The sequence below is a fragment of the Phragmites australis genome, chromosome 6, assembly GCF_958298935.1.
Source record: "Phragmites australis chromosome 6, lpPhrAust1.1, whole genome shotgun sequence".
Lineage (NCBI taxonomy): Eukaryota > Viridiplantae > Streptophyta > Magnoliopsida > Poales > Poaceae > Phragmites > Phragmites australis.
The window spans coordinates 37,618,564-37,631,076 of NC_084926.1; the positions used below are offsets into that span (position 1 = coordinate 37,618,564).

Genomic DNA, 12,513 nt, shown 5'->3' on the forward strand with positions numbered 1-12,513 from the left:
CTTATGTTTCATAGCAATATTGTGAGTTGCTTCACATGGCATCACTTAACATTAATTTTCACAATTTATGTTTAATTGAATTTGCATGTTAATAATTTCCCAAAACAATTAAGCATGATGTTAATGATGCTTATGATGTTTAATGACATGCTTAAGCCATTTGGGCTGTCACAATGGCACTATCACTATCATCCTCAGTTACCGATTTTCTTTTAGCTTTAGTCATAAGGCTCATGTGGGTGTCGGAACGAGGAGATAAACATCTTGGAGAGGTTGATGCTTCACTTCCAAGTTGAGGACAATCAATGCTATAGTGTCCATGTTGGTGACAAGTATAGCACACATTGTTTGTCCTTAATCTTCTTTTTCCAGATGAAGCTTTCTTGTTGATTTTTGTTGTAGCCTCTCCACTAGGCTTTGTCTCTCATAGACATCTATTTCCTTTAAAATGTTAGTTTCACAAGTAATAGTGGAAATAGATGCATCGTTATGAGAACAATGAACCATATCATCGTGATGAATAGACATTTTAGCACTAGATGATATGCAATGGTTGACAACACAAATGGATATGTAATTTTTATTAGTAGTGTTGTCAAAGTTCAAATGAAGATTTGAACACTTATTAATCTCACTCACCATATCATTACCTTGCTAGGATTTGTCAATTGGTGAGGTGGACGATGAAGTGACATCTTCTTGGAGAAGAGAGGAAGTCATTTGGTGCTCTTCATGATGTGATGATGAAGTAGAGCATTTCTCAAATGACGTGTCCAGAAGAAGTTCTTCTCTATCATATTTGAACTTATCATATCTTTCTTTGAGAGTAGTCCAAATGAGATCGGCATTCTCAACCGGTATGATGGATTCAACCACATCTATACTCAAAGCATTAAATAAAGTATTAGTGGCTTAAACATTGAGATGTATGCATTTCTCTTCCTCTTCAATTGATAAGACTTTATAACTAGGAAGAGAAATTTTCACATCTACAACTCGCTCTATTTGAGGACCAATGACCCTAAAGATTAATAGCATGCAAGTACTCCACTCAAAATAATTAGAACCATCTAATAGGAGTGGCTTTATATATACTAATCCATTAGTCGACATCTTTACTCTCTAGATGGTAAAGCCATAAAAAGAGAGACTTGACTCTGATACCAATTGAAAGGACAATGATGTCGCCTAGATGAGGGGGTGAATAGCCATTTTTACAAAAAAATGCTCTCTTTTACCGTTGGTCTAAACTTTCAGTGGAAAATAAACTAACGGATTTTTTTCACAAGTGAAAATACTAAATATGTTAGGCTCAACTAGAATACAGCCACCCTAAATAAGTGTAAAATTACAATCCTAGGGTGACAAAGATTATTCAAAACTAACAAAAGATATGCAAGAAAACTCTAGTTTAAAATCCTGAAAACATGTTCACTGGATACTCCGGGTTGACCTAGATACTCCGAAATTTCTGGGTTCAACAGAGAATGAACATGAAACTAAAATTAAAGTACGCCTAAAGAGTTCTAGCTCAAACCAAATGAAGTCGTGTGTTCTAAGTGATGATTCCAAGTAGGTCCACAGAGAACTTATAACCAATTTCATACGAGTAAGTAGATCGAGCAATATGCATAAATGTTGAGCAAGAACTCAATAATAAGGATACAAGAGAGGAGACACAAGATTTATTTCTCGAAGTTTAGACACCTCCTCTAGAAGTTCCTACGTCTCCGTTGAGGGCTCCGTCACACTTGAGCTTAGGTTTTCACTCTTGATTTATTCTCTTTTGAAGGCAAAATCGAAGCCTTCCCAAACTTCCTATAGCACACCACATCCTTGGGTGCTCGTCGGCGACGATTAGCCGCCTAGGAGCTCAAAGCTCCAAGAGTAACAAACACGATGATGAGCTTCTTGTCGATGAACCCGAGTGCTCAAGATGGGAGATACACTCACTTGCACTCAAACTTGCAATCTCTCAATCCAACTCACTTTTTTTTTCTCAAATCACACACTAGATTGGAGTGAGAGGGAGTTCTTTTGGCTCAAGAAGGTTTTTCTCTTGTACCCAAGTAGCAGCAAATAAGGGTTGGGGTGAGAGATTATTTATACCCTTCCCCCCAAAACTAGCCGTTATACAGCTATTGTGCTGACCTGGAGTATCCGGGTTGGTACTTAAACGCATAACCGAGAACCTTGGCCAAAGCACAACTCGAAGGGTCTTGACAACTACCAGAACCTGGAGTCTCGGGTCAACACAGAGAATTCGGGTGAAACACTTAGGCTGTAAAAGACCACCTGGCTCGGAACTAAACCCGGAGACTCCGGCTAACTGGGAGTATCCAAGTCGGCACGGAGTGTTCGAGTTCAGCACAGTTGACCCTCTGAAAATGGCGATAACTTTTTATCTCAAAGTTTGATTTCAATGATATTGGAATCTATGGAAAGCATATTCAGAGTGTTACACATCCCAACTGAATTCATGATCCTAAACACATAGGATCAAACTAGGAACACTCCGAAACCTAATTTGGACACTTCCACACTTTCCGCACCGGATTCCTAAAGCGAACTCTCACTTTGGGTTGATTAAAAACTCTTGAGCACTGAGACACGACAAATAGCTCACGTTGCATCTCTCTTAATAGTGCGACATACCTATACTTAAATTCAAATATAAAACTCGTTTGAACCAATTTGAACATTTGAATATCTTCAAGTACCGCTTATTTCTTTCAAATCTTTAGGGTTGCCAATTTCTATATCGTATTCACTCCATCTCTTTTTGATTCTTCATATGATTGATGCTAATTATCCACACCTTGCCATAGTCTCGCATGGTATTAGCACAAACCCTTCACTCACTCTTCACCACCATCTTGATCCTTCGAGCCAAGCTATTTGCTTGCCATTCACCACCAGATGGTCTATCGCAGCCTAGTCTTACCGTAGAAACATGTACAAGAAATTTTAGAATTTTTGGAGTAACAAGCAATTTTGTATAAAGAAAATAATTCTGTGAACAGTGGTTCTGACGAAACACTGTTCCTGCTACAGCCACGTTTTTTTAATTCTTTCCGTAAAAAATCTATTTGTTTAAATATTAATGTTAGAAAATATACAAATAAAAAAACTTTCCCTTCCGGCCCGTCCCCAGTCAGCTAATATCGGCCCACCCCATTTTTGATTCCCCCTCCCCTTGCCCGCCGCCGTTTCGTCTCCCCTCGACCTACCCCAAATCCACACCATCCCTCACGGCGGCGCCGCCGCCACCTCCACTCCCACCGCCACGGCGGCTGCCGGCGTCTCCCTCCATTGGCGACCATCGCGCGCGCCGCCGCCCTCCTCACCGCTCGGCTCCTCCTGCGCGGGCGCATGGCCTCCTCCGCCTCCGCCGCCGCCCTCCTCGTCCTACCCTTCCCCTCCCCATCTTCCTCCGAGGACTCTGACGACCCCAGGCTCCTCCCGCCCCCGCCCCCGCCCGCGCCGGAGGCAGCCTACCCGCCTCCGCAGCAGCAGCAGCGGTGGCAGAGCCCGGAGCGCGACTGCAACGTGCTCATGAAGGCGCTGGCGCGCGCGGGGGACGTCGACGAGGTGGTCGACCTCTTCGCCAAGCTCAGGAGCTCAGCCTCCAGCGCCGGCGTAGCGCCCAACGTGCTCTGCTACAACACGCTCATCAACGCGCTCGCGGAGGCCGGCCGCGAGGGGGAGGCCCGCAAAGCTTTCGACGAAATGCTCGCGGCGCGCGTTTTGCCCAACGAGTCGACCCTCAACATCCTCGTCAAGCTGTACGCGTGGTGGGCCGCGGAGTTCGACACCGCGTACGAGGTGATCTTCCGGTTGCGGGGTTTCGGGGTGGAGGCCGACGTCGGCACCTACTCCACGCTCATCACGGGGCTGTGCCGGGCCGGGAGGCTGGACGAGGCGTTGGGCGTGCTCGACTCGATGCTGGAGGAAGGGTGCCTCCCTATGGTGCACACGTACACGCCGATCGTGCAGGGGTATTGCCGTGAGGGCCGTATCAAAGAGGCTAAGAAGCTGATAGCCATGATGGAGTGTGCCGGTTGTCCTCCCAATGTTGTCACTTACAATGTCCTGATCCGGGCGTTGTGCGATGACGCCAGATTCGATGAAGTCAAGGAGATTTTAGCGGAGAGTAGAACCAAGGGGTGGAAGCCCAGTACAGTCACCTACAATACCTACATGAACGGTCTCTGCAAGAAAGGCATGACCAAGGAAGCGCTTCAGCAGTTGGATGTCATACTAAGTGAAGGGTTGGATCCCACGGCTTATACTTTGAGTATTATTCTAAATTGCCTTTGCCATAACTCGATGGTTTCGGAGGCCATTTCTGTATTAGAGAATAGCACAGCGTTGAATTTGTGTCCTGGAGTTGTTGCATACAACACTGTGATGAGCAGGCTACGTGACATGGGCAGATGGTTGGATGTTTTGAAGCTTGTGACAGACATGATTAAGAGAGGTATTGATCCAAACACGCGGACGTTCAACATTTTGATCCATAGTCTTTGCATTGGGGGAAAGTCCTCCATAGCCAAGAATCTTGTCTATAGTCAAGGGTTTGCCGCAAATATTGTGACATACAATACACTCATTCATTGGTTTTACTACCGTGGAAAGGTTACTGAGGTGCACCACCTGATTGCGGACATGGATGTAGCTGTAGATGAAGTCACCAATACCATAATGGTTGATGGATTATGCAGAGAGCAAAAATTTGACGAGGCTACTCGTTGGTTTCTAGAATCTCTCGAGAGTGGATTCTCAAGGGATCTTCTTACTGTCCTTATAAACAGGCTTGTTCACAGTGATAGAATAATTGAGATTCATAGAACATTCACAGGGATGAAAGAAAACAAAAAGGGTTTCCCCCCTGATTACAGTATATTTGACTATACAATAAGATCATGCTGTAGGGTTGGTTTCTGTCACGACAGAAATATTTTTAAGCTGAAGATTATTCTGAATACCATGTTGGGACTTCAGAAGGAAGTAAACTGAGCCCATTAGGGTCAATGAGAGAGATAAATGATCGCAGGCAAGGTGACAATAGGTAACTCTCTTTCTTTACATTTTGTTCTCAAATACATCTGACTACTGCTGAGTGCTTCCAGATGAATTACAGCATTATCATAGGCTGAACTACAGTTCTCTTTCCGAGAGACACTTCTATGAACTTTGAAAATCTTAGAAGAACAAGTCTTAAAGCTTGACTGTTAGAGTGGAGTAGTGGGTGGTTGCAAATCTCGCCTTCAGTGTGCTTACAAATTTGTGTCAATATTCCTTAAGACACAATCTTATTGAATTTCAGTTACAGTGTTGTTTTGTTTGATTTAATAGTTAGTCATACAGTTTCCTATGTTGGGGGTACCGATACCAGTGAGAAACTAAAACTTAATCCAATACCGTGGGATTTTGAGCCCACAATGTTTAGATATTTTGACAACTTTTAAAAAATAAGTTTTCTCTTTAGTGCTCCTCCTAAACTATTGTGGCCATTTTGGTCTCTTGCACATTCTCTGTTAATTTCCTTGATGCATGCAAACGCGTACAATTCCTGTGCTGAAATCTGGTTGGGATTTGCACATGAAAAAGATATTCAAAGGTTTGCGCAAATTAATTGTGGCGCCCCAGGAAACATTACGACTATTTAATTAAAAATGATGTTTTTCTTTGGCCGGTTTGCTCAGAAAGCAAACAAGCCTTTTTTTGAAAGCAAACATTAGGTTAGAATTGCAACTAATGGTAGCCATTGATGTGGCATCTATGTGTTCAAAATGGTCGCATGAGTATTCATGTGGTGTTGGACTTCTGAAATTGCTTACGCAGATAATCACATGTCTATTAGTGTTAAACATATTATACCGTATTATAATCATTGTCGCTTTTTAGTGTTCTTGTAGTCCCATGAAAGAAAAGATCCAATTGTGTAATATTGCCAGGATCAACTGCCATAAATTGAAAGATTTGTGAGTTGGAGCTCAGGGGAACATCTGAATCATTATGGGGTTTTGCACGAAAATGGTGACGTTTCCATTTCTGGTCTAGTAAAAAGTAGTTAAAGTCAACAGAAGTATTTTCAGGCTGAAACGTTTTACAATATAATATGACGTAGGTTTTACTGTATTTTCTGAATCTTATGCATGTTATTCTGAGTTACTTTATCTATTTGTAATTTTGCAACCAAGGGAAAAAATATACAGATTTTGTTACGGAGGATTCAGTATGTTGTTTAACCCCTCGTACCTATTTTATTTCCACTTTTGAGAAATAAGCTTAACTATTTGTACTTTGAACCCTGGATATTATTTCAGTTCTCTAAACTTTTTTGTCTTCTGGAAGCTTGCAATCAACAAGCTGTCGCAGAGATGGGATCTATGCGGTGTAATTTGCCATCAATGCACCAGCCTTTGTGAGTGCAGTCTGGCTGAACTTGAGCATTAGGACCTAGCTGGTATTGGTGATTTCAAAACCAACATTATGTTGATTGTCTGTTACACTTTGGTGCGTATTTGGAGGTATTGGTCCTTTGATGGTTTTCCAATACTTATTGAGTTCTCATTTGTTGAAGAGGATTCTTGTATGCAGCGGGACTTGGGGAGGAAGTAAACTCAGCCCATAAGGGTCAAGGAAAGAGATAAATGATCGCAGGCAAGATGATAACAGGTAACTATCTCTTTCTTTCCAATTTGTTGTCAAATACATCTGGCTCCTGCTGAGTGCTTTCAGATGAATTACAGCAGTACGTATCATAGGCTGAACTACAGTTCTCTTTATGAGAGACACTTCAATGAACATTGAAAAACTTAGGACAGGTCTTAGAGCAGTACTGTTAGATTATAGTGGGTGGTGCAAATCTCGTCCTCAATGTGCTTTAGACTTTGTGCCAATATTCCTTATACTGTGAGCTAAGACATAATCTTATCGAATTTCAGTTACAGTGTTGTTTTCTATGCTATGGAATGTCTAGTCATATACTTTCCTATGTCGGTTGGTAGAGCCTCCAATTGAGAGGCCGCCCACCTGAGCTCGAACTTGGGTGCTCGCTGGTCATGTGAATACCCTCCTAAAGGGTTCGGTACTCCCCTCTCTGAAGACAAAGCTAGGGGGGCTTCTTCTCCCCGTGGTTGAGTTTTTTTTTTTTTTTTTTTGGTTTACTATGTTGGGAGTATCATTCCCAATGAGAAATTAAAACTTAATTCAATACTATGGAATGTTGAGCCCACAAATTTTAGATATTATGACAACTTAAAAAAAACTTCTCTTTAATGCTCCTCCTAAACTACTGCGGTCATCTTTGTCTCTTGCGCATTCCTTGTGAATTTTCTTGATGCATGCAAATATGTATTGTTCCTTTGCTTAAATCTGGTTAGGATTTGCAAGAAAAGGATATGCAAAGGTTTTTGCAAATTAATTGTTGCATCCCATGAAGTATTAAAGCTATTTAATTAGAATTGCATCAAATGGCAGCCATTGATGTGGCATCTATGTAGTTAAAATGCTCGCATGAGTATGCATGTGGTGTTTTTCTTCTGGAGTTGCTTATACAGATAACAACATGTATGTTAGTGTTAACATGTTCTACCGTACCATAATCATTGTCGCTGTTAGTATTCCTGTAGTAACTTGACAGAAAAGATCCAATTGGTTAGAAAAAAATCGAAAGATTTGCGAGTTGGAGTTCAAGGGAAAGTCTGAGTAATTATGGGGTTTGCAGAAAATGATAACGTTTCCATTTCTGGTCTAGTAAAAGAGTTGTTACTGTCAACAAAAATATTTTCAGGCTGAAACATTTCACAATTTAATATGACGTTGGTTTTACGGTGTCTTCTGAATCTTACGCATGCTATTCTGAGTTGTTTTATCTATATATATTTTTGCAACCAAGGGCAAAATACACAGATATTAGTTACGGAGAATTCAGGATGTTGTTTAACCCCTGGTACCAATTTTATTTTCCAATTTTGAGAAATAAGCTTAACTATTCGAACTTTCAACCCTAGAAATCCTTTCAGCTCTTAACCTTGTCTTCTTGAATCTTGCAATCCGCAAGCTGTTGCAGAGATGGATCTATGCGGTGTAACTTGCCATTAACGCAACAATGCACCAGTCTATTGTGAGTGCAGTCTGGCCTGACATGGTAATTTGTGATTTCAAAACTAGCATTATGTTGATTGTCTGTTATGTTTTGGTGCTTATTTGGAGGTATTGGTCCTTTCACGGTTTTCTAGTACCTATTGAGTTCTCATTTGTTCAATAGGATCCGTGTATGCAGCGGGATCACATGATTAAGTTGGGTGAAGTGTTTCAGCTGCTGTGTGCATTCTTTACTATCTGCAAAAGACAGAATGCAGAGTGCACAGTGTTGGACTTGCTCTAGTTTCATTGAAATATTCAAAAAAGCTGAAGAGTGACAGGTATAAACCTTTTCGCTTTACTTTTAAATTTTAATTAAGTGATGTGGCTAGAGCAGGTGCAGTTTGCCTATTGTGATCAGAATTCTTTGCTGTGACAGTCAAACTGCCATTGTTCTAAATAATTGTAAACAGTAAAATTATCACCCTACTGATTGGTATTTATATTGTAAATGGTTCTACTATTTATAATTCAAATATAACAAAATGACCATCGAAGACGCTTTCCGCTCCCCAGTTCAGGGTGCTTTAGATATTCCTGTTTGGAACGTTTTCTTTTATGACCATTTTTAGTCATGCAGGTTGGCATATAGTCATTTCTCAACCTTTTCTTGTGCAACTTTTGTGTTTTATACTTATTCTATGATACTGTTTTCTAGCACGGTAAGATTACCGACTGCAGCCTTCACTAGATAAAGAATTGTGGCGTTAATTAGAAAGCAATGATACAACAAAGCCCGAAAGGTTTACTTTCCTAAACAATATTGTGAGCTACATGCTTTGCCACAGTACATATAGAGATGCTAATGGTTGGATACCTAATCCAAAGTACGAAAGTCCAGGTTACATCCAAAGTAATTTGACCAGTACAATTCAAATAAACCGGACCCCATAGTCATACATACTGAACATCATGAAATCCAGGGATAGTCCATGTCTATGAATATGAAAAGAAACAGAACAGAGCCTCGGTCTTGTAGACAAACAAATGTAAGCATCCATGCCGTGGATGATGGCCTGACCTGAGAATTGGGCCACGGGCTGCAGCGATGCGGCCGTGGACTTTCACCTCCACAGCAATATCTGTTCAACAGTTTTGTGGGGAGTGCATGGTCAGGGTCATCTTCTCCTGAATGGTCCAATTGGGGCCAAATGCATGACCGAAAGCGTCGCCACCACCATTGTACTTGTTAGAGTTTTCTGGGTCATGGAGATGCCGCAGCCGTCGCTGCCTCCTCCTGGTGGTCCTGCGGCCGGTGGTAGCAAGGCCGACTGGATGACGGTGGAGTGCAGCCGCTGGAATCAGATGAACGCCCTTTACTCCCGCCTGGACTCTTCGCTTGGTAGCAGCTGGCCGTCGTCTGCAGCCACAGTTCGTGCACATATTGATATATAAATACATCATGATTCATGCATGTAAGTAAGCGCATGCACGTTGGCTTGATCGATGTATGCTGATTTCTGTCAGGCGGCGCAGGGACAGGCTGCGTGAGGCGGCGTACATGCGGGCGGATGGGGGCGGATGGCGGAGACGGTGGAGGCTCAAGGAGAGGAAGCTGGAGCTGACGGCGAGGGCCTCGTCGTCCCAGGGCTCCGTCTCTGGCTCTGACTCCTCGTCTAGGCCGGAAGTGGAGGTGCAGTACCTGGGGTCTGGCGGCCTGCACGGTACGGTGCGCACCGTGGAGGCCGGCGGCGAGGTGCAGAACGCACACTTCTCGGTGATCAGCGCCAGGGCCACCTACACCATCCACACGCTGGTGAGTCATCAATCTGCATGTACGCAGATTGTCAGACACGTGCACACCCGCATGCTTTGATTTCTCTCATGATCGCCTATCCCGCTATGATGTCGCAGGTGGCAGGGGAACATGGAGGCATTGAGACATGAGAGGGTGGTGCAAAGATTCAAGGGAGCACTACGTGGAGATGCACGATCAATACAATTAGGGTGATGCTATTTTACAGATGCCTTTTTTTTTTTGGGTTAAGAACCGTGTGATCAAGCAACTGTCATGGGCAGTTATGCCCGCCCGTTGGGGAACGGACGTCTCCCCAGTGGGCAAACGGCCACTCATCATGTATATAAAGACATTGAATCATGAATGAATAGATCGGCAATTCACTCTCAATTCTCTCTTGTTCTATTGTGTCCATTCAAACTCTAATACGTCATCAACATGCTTAAACCAATCGTGTTCGGCAAGAGGAGATAGCATTCACTGGAGGGTAAGAGCAGTTATGCCCACCCCGCCGGTCTTCATCGCCGGCTGCACCGACCACCGGCAATCGACCGGCTGCACCGACCACCGGCAATGGCACCCACGCTACAACTGATGCGGGTGCGATGACCATGGCAGTTCTTGCATCGTCGGTCGATCTGCTTCACTAGAGGGAGCCGGCCCTATGGACGTCCCTGCCTCCTCCTTCATGGCCACCGGCCCGGTCACCGATCTACCTTTGCATTCGGCATGGGGCCCCATTTGGATTGGTCGACGATGGCGCCGCCAACGGTGACAAGGCAGTGGATAGCGCGACAACATTGGCTTCGACACTTTTCGCGACGGCAACAACCGACCTAACCTCGGGACCTTGGCGCCCTTGGTCCTCCTTCGAGGCGGCAATGGCCACGGCAGCGGCAACCCTATCCATTGTCAGAGCTACAGGATCCCTTGGCGGACCGACTACTCTGTGGCGCCGGTGACTCTCGAATTTAGGAGAATCATACTATAGAAAGACTACAATTCTCAACATTTATTTCTTTTAAAAATAGCTAAAAACCTCGAGTTTGATCCAGAACCAAATGCCATGGCATAGTGCATGAAGTACTCAGATTGGATAAAATAGAAGATAATTGAAGTAGAACTATGCTTGCTTAAGAAAAGAGAAGTATTTACATCAGTAATACATACTCTCAAAATACATTTCCAATGGGATAAAAATGGGTTTCATCTGCAAACGAAATGAAAACAATGAGTTGGTGAGATACAAAACAAGACTTGTAGCACAAGTTGGGATCAAAATTAGAAGTAGTGGCAGGGAAAGAATAGAAGTTAGAAGTAGCGACAAATAAGGAAGTTCATTTTGTGAGATGATACAGAGAGAATTACCTTATCTTCTAATAGTAAATAAGAAATTTTCTCATATGTGTGTGTGTCTATATATATATATATATGCCATATCATTTTTTTCTATTAGATTTTTAAAGATTTTTCAATGGCATATTACGATCATATTTTTCTCATATTTTTTTCAAAGGGTTTTTAGAGGAATCTTCAATTTAATATATATAGATGATAGATTTAATAGGGGGAGTGTTACGAACCCCCAACCTTGGGAAACAGACGGCTCCCCAATGGGCAAGTGTCCACTCATCATGTATATAAAGACATTGAATCATGGATCAATAGATCGACAATTCACTCTCAATTCTCTCTCGTTCTACTATGTCCCATTCAAACTCTAATATTTTTCAGTCGACGACTTTCCACTGTTGGATGAGGATTGGACGACATTGATTCTTCCTTCTTCAGTCAAACACTGTTCTTCTTCCTCCCCCGTTGATCTTCCTCACACACTCGCCGCCAACCCACTTGCCTCTCCTCCCTGTTTCTGGCAGTGTTCTTACCTTCGGATCCGCTCCCACCACCCGCCTCCACGCTAATCTAGCTCTCTGTTCACCTCTGTCCCGATCAAGCCCACCGGCTCCTCCGCCACCCGCGACCGGCGACGCCATACCACGCCACCCGCCTCCTCCATCTAACCTACCTGCCTCCCCAGGAGCTCCTCTAAGCCCAACGACAAAGAAAACCTTGCAAAGCAACCCCTCCCGAACTTAAAGCTCACTGGTAGCGTGAAAATGACATCGCGAATTTAGGCACATGGAAATTATGAAGCGTGGTACAATTAAGTTTATAATTTTTTTGGATTAATGTGTTAGATATATGGGCTTAGCCAAATATATTTAAAAAAATTATAAATAAATCTCAAAAGCCCAACAAGTGGAGGTGTTGGTATATCTTTTAGTCCCACTTTGCTAGTTGAGGTGGAGGGAGACCAACTTATAAGAGATTCTCTTCTCCACCTACTTAGCACGTGTGGATCAGAGAACTAGAAGAACACGCACATGGCTCACTCGCCTCGTCGGGTCGGGCCGTGGCTAGAGCGGAGGGCGCGGGCGTATGACACCTAGTTGAATGGTTCGTCGAAATTGGGTCCAATAGCTTGCGCAGGTGCAACCTCCTTTTGCAGTTTTATTCTTTTGTTGGGTTTCGTCGACGACCCTGTATCCATTCTGGATTAAAGCACGGAGAGTTAGGTTTATTATCTCCAGTTTGATGCTATCTTTTCCACGACTTGTTCC

The 12,513-nt window shown here is 43.3% G+C and overlaps 1 protein-coding gene across 1 annotated transcript; it reads left to right on the top strand.

Moving 5' to 3' along the window:
* Window positions 1-3,162: 3,162 nt before the first annotated feature.
* Window positions 3,163-10,282, top strand: LOC133923192 (pentatricopeptide repeat-containing protein At1g09900-like; the record flags this gene model as incomplete). The annotated part of the gene is made up of 5 exons (XM_062368619.1): window positions 3,163-5,071; window positions 6,361-6,522; window positions 6,607-6,684; window positions 8,072-9,910; window positions 10,009-10,282. A coding segment is annotated over one exon (1,857 nt), but the record flags the coding sequence as incomplete, so codon positions are not given.
* Window positions 10,283-12,513: the final 2,231 nt, after the last annotated feature.